Raw genomic sequence first — 6,980 nt, forward strand, 5'->3', positions numbered from 1 at the left:
TTGTTTCATATGATTCGGAGCTCTCTAGGCCCATCTTCCGTATTTTAAACACATTTTTTTTATTTTTGAAAAAAAAATAATTTTTGTAACGAACTTGGAAATTCATCCCAAATTAGGGACGAACTTCAAAGTTCGTCCCTAATTTGGGATGAATTTCCAAGTTCGTCCTAAATTTTTTTTTAAGTTATACTTTTAAAAATTGGAAGATGACCCTAGAGAGGTCGAAATATCACGAAATAAGTTTCTATGTGATCATTCTCCTGATCTTATTAATATGGTCAAACATAATTTTTAACAAATATACTGATAATTATAAATTTTTTACGCCATATGAGTAATAAATATTTGATTCTTGTTCTAAAAATTTATAAACGTCAGTGTATTGGTTAAAAATTATGTTTAAGCTCATTAGTAAGATCAGGAGATCGATACGAATACATAGAAACTTGTTTCGTGTCATTCGAGCTCTCTAGGGTCATTTTCTAGTTTTGAAAAGTCTAACTTAAAAAAAATATTTGGGACGAATTTGAAATTTCATCCCAAACTTCAACGAACTTCTGAGTTCGCCCTAGATTTGGGATGAATTTCTAAATTCGTCGCAATTTTTTTTTTCAAAAATCAAAATAATTGCGTTTAAAATGATGAAGATGGACCTAGAGAACTCTGAATACATGAAACAAGTTCTTATGGGTTCGTATCGATCTCCTGATCACAATGATAACCTCAAATATTTTTTTTTTCACACAATATATTTAGGTGAGTGAGTTTTGGATATCAAAATCACCTAATCATTTTCAAAATCTAACTCTTTTTTACCAAGTCTTAAGGTTTATAAACTCCATCTAATTATTATTACTATTAAAAAATTTTATTAGTTATTTGAGGTCATAATTGTGATCAGGAGATCGATACGAACCTATAGAAACTTGTTTCATATGATTCGGAGCTCTCTAGGTCCATCTTCCATATTTTAAACATATTTTTTTTATTTTTGAAAAAAATAATTTTTACGGCGAACTTAGAAATTCATCCCAAATTAGGGACGAACGTCGTTCATCCCTAATTTGCGATGAATTTCCAAGTTCATTCCAATTTTTTTTAAGTTATACCTTTAAAAATTGGAAGATGATCCTAGAGAGTTCGAAATGACACGAAACAAGTTTCTATGAGTTCATATTATTCTCCTAATTTTATTAATAGGGTCAAATATAATTTTTAACAAATATACTGATGATTATAAATTTTTTACCCCAAATGAGTAATAAATATTTGATTCTTGTTCCAAAAGTTTATAAACATCAGTGTATTGGTTAAAAATTATGTTTGAGCCCATTAGTAAGATCAGGAGATTGATACGAACTTATAGAAACTTGTTTCGTGTCATTTCGAGCTCTCTAAGGTCATTTTCCAATTTTTAAAAGTCTAACCTAAAAAAAAGATTTTGGGACAAATTTGAAATTTCGTCTCAAATTTGTGACAAAATTGGCGACGAATATATATTCGTTGACAATTAGCAGCAAATCCAAGGATTTGTCACAAAATTGCATAAATTTTTTTCAATGAAATTTATACTTCAACGCTAATTGACAACGAATTCTGTGATGAAAATATATTTGTTGCTAATATCTGATAAATTTATTTCGTTGCTATTTTCGTTGCTAATTAGCGACGAATTTGATTTTCGTTGTAAAATCTGTTGCAAATTTGCAACGAATATTATTCGTTCCAAATATTCGTCCCTAAATTTTATTTTAGTGTAATTCACTTGTATCTAAATTTTATTTCTTAGATATTTGTTTAGGGTTACACGATTTGTTGGGTTAAGTCGGGCCTGCTCGTACTCTATTCAATTGATGCTTGTGTGGTTGTTTTCCTTTTACCAGCCGTGTGGACTTTGTTTTATTAGCAGAAATTATTATCTTCTGCTGTGTCAAGTAAGTATACTTTTAGGGCATGATAGTATCCATATGGATATTTAAACAAACAAAAGAAAATCATTAACTCATTCTTAGTCCTTTCCATATTATCAAATTACTGCCATGTCCAACAATCAGCAAGTAATAAATTCATTTCATATTGCTAAACATTTCTACTCATAAAAATGGTAAAATAATCATAAATTCATGTTTACATATATGAATTCATAAAAAAGTCCAACTGTAATACAAATCATTCCTCGAATTCAACTTCTCAATCAGTACTGTTTTTCATGTTTAATTGAACGTTATACTACTCGCCCACGTCGCTGTGCGCTCCCTGCAGAACTCGGCTGCCTTCGTCGTCTCTAGAGCCAAAATCGTCATCTCGACGGCAATTCGCCCAATTCAGGAAATGCATTCCCAGTTTGGACGAGCAGTACTGACACATAGGAAGCGATGAGAGCATCATCCTTATCCTCGACTGGGAGAAATTGTGATCAATTTAATTATCAAAACATAGTAAGTAATGGAATTTAGGCAAGCGTCGATGAGCAACTAGAAAACACCTTCCTTAATCGTGCCTTCACTGGTGTGCATGCCGCCACGAATGCCATAAAGCCTTTTCAGTATAATGCTCGATCCGCCATGGGTGATTCTGCTACCGCTTCCCTTCCTATGGCTCGCCGCCCCTCCAAGTCCTCCTCCTCCTCCTGCATCTCTCGCGGCCTCATCGTCTTCGCCGCTGCCGCCGTCCTCCTCGTTGTTTTCTACGGCATCTGCTCCTCTTTCTCAGCCAACTTCTCCTCCATCTATGCACAACGTTCTCGAGTCTCCTTGGGCCGCCGCCGTCGCCTTCCGAACGCTACCTTCTACGACGACCCGTCTGTCTCCTATCTGATCGGCCGCCCGGTCGACGACTGGGACGCGAAGAGGCGGGAGTGGCGCCGCCTCAACCCCCACGTCGCCGCCGGCCACGAGCGGATCTTTATGGTGAGTGGGTCCCAGGCGGGCCCGTGCCGCAACCCGGTGGGGGACCACCTCTTGCTGCGCCTGTTCAAGAACAAGGCCGATTACTGCCGCCGCCACGGCATCGAACTGCTTTACAACACGGCGCTGCTCCACCCCAAAATGAACTCCTACTGGGCCAAGATACCGGTGATCAGGGCGGCCATGCTGGCCCACCCTGAGGCGGAGTGGGTGTGGTGGGTTGACTCCGACGCCGCCTTCACGGACATGGACTTTGAGCTGCCCATGAGTCGCTACAGGTCCCACAACATGGTCGTCCACGGCTGGTCCCACCTGATCTACGAGGAGAGGAGCTGGGTCAGCCTCAACGCCGGCGTCTTCCTCATCCGCAACTGCCAGTGGTCGCTCGACTTCATGGCAGAGTGGGCCTCCATGGGCCCCACCTCCCCTGATCACGCTCGCTGGGGCAAGATCCTCAAGGACGAGTTGAAGGACAAGGTATTATAATTTCCAAACTAAATTTACGGATTACTAGAAATTAAAAAGGAAAAAAAGTTGTAAAAATAAATTTGGCCGGATCAATCAGCTGTACAGCGAGGCGGATGACCAATCGGTGCTCGTGTACATCCTTCTGAAGCAGAAGGAGCGGTGGGGCGACAAGATCTACCTGGAGAGCGAGTTCGACTTCGAGAGCTACTGGCTGGGGACGGTGGGGCGGCTGGAGGGGTTCGACCGGGCTTACACAGCGGTGGAGCAGCGGGAGGAAGAGCTGCGGCGGAGGCACGCGGAGGCGACGAGCAGGGCGTACGGGCGAATGCGGGAGGAGCGCATGGGGTCGGAGACGCCGCGACGTCCGCTGATCACTCACTTCACCGGCTGCCAGCCCTGCAGCGGGGACCACAACGAGATGTACACCGCGGAGAGCTGCTTGGAAGGGATGCAGCGCGCGCTGCACTTCGCCGACAACCAGGTCCTCCGCGACTATGGCTTCCGCCACGCCGACCTCCTCAGCGCCGACGTCGTCCCGCTGCCATTCGATTACCCTGCCACGTACTAAACAAAAAAATGTGGCGTGCACAAGCGAGACAGATTTCTTTTTAATTACGGATTGACCGAGAATGTTTATGGTTTATAATTCTTGATCACGCCCCGACTGTCCAACTTCCAATCAATTTTATATTTTAAATGTTACAGGTGGAATGGAAACTTGCTGGGATTCGATCACCTCGCGTTGTTTCAGCTGTCTACGCGTGCGTGTGACCGTTTCTGGAAACGGATACATGACAGACAGTTATGTTTGTGCCAAAGCAGAGGGTGCTGCAATAAGAAAATTCTTGCAAAACAAAAATCCTTACATTCCTCTTGAGAAGAAATCGAAGAACACGCTCGTTGTCGCCGAGAGAAGATCATTACGAGGAACCTTCTCAAATTTTATGAACGAACGAATCAACTTCTTGATTTGTTCTACTTCTACCTTTCTCTAATCTCTAATCATTCTATCAAAGTGGGGGAGATGACGTGTTGGATCTGGGATAGTGTCAAGATGGCTTGGATGTTAACCGTGTGAAGACTGTGAGTTAAAGTAAGGTGACACCAAGTAAACCTGCGCAACAAAGATAGAAACTGAGAGAAAGAAGTGTTAGTTACTGGGCCGGAAATGGGTCCCTGGCGCAGAAACTCCATCGCTTAAGTCAGAACAGTAGCCAAGCGAAGTAGCCGAGCGAAATGGAGAAGACGATGAACAATAGAACAATAGTCTTAAATGTGTGAGTGTGTAGATGCGTATGTATGCATGCATGTACCTAGCCAATGGAGAGAACCCCATTTTTATACCATCTCTCATAACTTCCACATTAATGAGGTGACAAAGAATGTCTGGTGTCAGATTATGTCAAGTGGTGGAGTATGTACGATAGTCTTCCTGTAGGTGGAGGATAGCTCCATTGCATGCATATGTCAAAGTGATGACATATTCCTTGATAGGTTGTTATGATTCTCTAATAATATTATTTCCTAGAAGGAGTCCGACTGGCTCTTTAGTCGACTAGGAATATATTAGGAGCCATGCAACGGAGAAGTGGAGAGCTAAGGCCCTAAGATTTGACCGACGCTAGGGCGGCCTGGGTTTATAATGAGAACCTTACATTGAAGTAGGGAGCAGAGCCCTGTAAGTTCGATCGGCGCTAGGCTGACTGACTATAGACTGGAAACCCGACCTCTGCAAAGTTGGAAGCTGAGTCCTGTGGGTCCAACCAACACTAAGTCTGACCATGTTTATGTTGGGGATTTGGCATCTGCCCAGATAAAATGTTCCATCAGACTTTATGTCGGGGGTTTATCTTGCACTTGACCGCTATACTTGAACATAGAGTCTGATCCAGCCGAGTGATGTGCCTAGAGTGTCTGATTGACTCTTTGGTTCGATTGGCCAAATTACTCGGCAATGACACTGAACTTATTTCAGTATGGCACCGATACGACCCGAGAGTTGACCCATTCTTGACTTTGACTGCCACATTAGCCGACTTTCTTGACATCGAACCCCACTTTGGGGGTGCCATCTTACTTGTATTACTAGCCTCCTCTTCAAGTCTAGTCGAAGAAGACTGCAAGCTCGACTGACTAGACACTTGTGTTCTTTAGTGTCATTGGTTTGGATGCTCGGTCCTAGTTCTGCCGTTTGAGTTTTATTCTAGGAGCATTGCCCATTCGAATAGTTCGCAGTTATGGTAAGAGTTAAGAACAGGTGCGAGAGCAAACCCTCTTATAACTCGACCGAGCGACATGAGAGTTTGGAATATAGGTGTGAGGGTAGGCTCGCTTATATCTCGACCAAGCGGCATGAGAATCTGGGATGGGCGCAAGACCAGACTTGCTTATAACTCAGTCGGACGACACAAGAGTCTAGGATTAACACGAGAGCAAACTTTCTTATAACTCGACCAAGCGACACAAGAGTCTGAAACATAGGAGCGAGGGGATGCTCTCTTATAACTCGATCGGGCGACACGAGAGTCTATGACATAGACATAAGGGCATGCTAGCTTATAACTTGGTCGGACGACACGAGAGTCTGGAACATAGGCGTAAGGGTAGGTTCGGTTATAACTCGGTCGAATGAGGTGAGAGTCCGGGGCTTAGCGCGAGAGCATATTCGCTTATGACTCAGGTGAATGACATGAGAGTATAGGGTATAGGCGCAAGGCCAGGCTCGCTTATAACTCGGTCGAGTGATACGAGAATCTAGGATGGATACAAGAGAAGGCTCGCTTATAACTCGGCTGAGCGACACAAGAGTCTAGGACATAGAGCCGTCAATTTGGGTTGGGCCCGTCGGGTTGGCCCGCCCCGCTAAACAATTTAAGCGGGTTGGGTTGGAATTTTATCAACCCAAGTCCGCCGTGGGCCGACCAGCCTAGGCCCGCGACCCGCGCGGGTCGGCCCGCTCGGGCTTGGGTTGGCCCGCGGGTTGAAAAATACATGTAAGCTAAGTTTTAGGTCAATTTATTATCTTTCTTTGTTATAATTTTGAAATAAAAATAGTACTTTTCATCCAACATAAGTACTCGTTTGTGTTCATTTATATTTAAAATACATGTTTATGTATACATTTAATTGTAAAAAACTTTTTCGAAGTAAAATGTTGAAGATATGAAATATTTTTTAATTTTTTTAAAAATTTTTGATGGGCCCGCGGGTTGGCCCGCCAAACCCGCGACCCGCCTTAGAATGGGTTGGGTTGGAAATTTCTCAACCCGCCAAGTTAGCGGGTTGGCCCGCCCCGCCCCGCCAAATGGTTAGCCCGCCATGGGCCGACCCGCCCCGCCACGGGTTGGCCCGTTTGACAGCTCTACTAGGACATAGGTGCGAGAGCAGACTCGCTTATAACTCGGTCGAACGGTGCGAGAGTCTGGGACTTGGGCGTGAAAGTAGACTCGCTTATAACTTAGTTGAATGGTAGGAGAGTCTGGGACAAGCACAGGAGTATACTCGCTTAAAACTCGCCCCGAGCGGCACAAGAGTATGGGGCATAGGTGCAAGGGCAGACTTTCTTATAACTCAGTTGAATGATGCGAGAGTCTAGGACTTAAGTGA

General features: G+C 43.7%; 1 protein-coding gene across 1 annotated transcript; it reads left to right on the forward strand.

Moving 5' to 3' along the window:
- The first annotated feature begins 2,564 nt into the window (after positions 1 to 2,564).
- LOC122030417 (probable glycosyltransferase 7) lies at positions 2,565 to 3,942 on the forward strand. The gene is made up of 2 exons (XM_042589621.1): positions 2,565 to 3,383; positions 3,472 to 3,942. Exons 1-2 carry the CDS (start codon positions 2,565 to 2,567, stop codon positions 3,940 to 3,942), a joined length of 1,290 nt encoding a protein of 429 aa, XP_042445555.1.
- The last annotated feature ends 3,038 nt before the right edge of the window (positions 3,943 to 6,980 follow it).

This window comes from Zingiber officinale, chromosome 10B (assembly GCF_018446385.1).
Source record: "Zingiber officinale cultivar Zhangliang chromosome 10B, Zo_v1.1, whole genome shotgun sequence".
Lineage (NCBI taxonomy): Eukaryota > Viridiplantae > Streptophyta > Magnoliopsida > Zingiberales > Zingiberaceae > Zingiber > Zingiber officinale.

Coding starts and splice junctions, on each gene's coding strand:
- LOC122030417 (XM_042589621.1), top strand. CDS start 2,565: ATGGGTGATTCTGCTACCGCTTCCCTTCCTATGGCTCGCCGCCCCTCC. Junction 3,384..3,471: donor AGGACGAGTTGAAGGACAAG/GTATTATAATTT, acceptor CGGATCAATCAG/CTGTACAGCGAGGCGGATGA.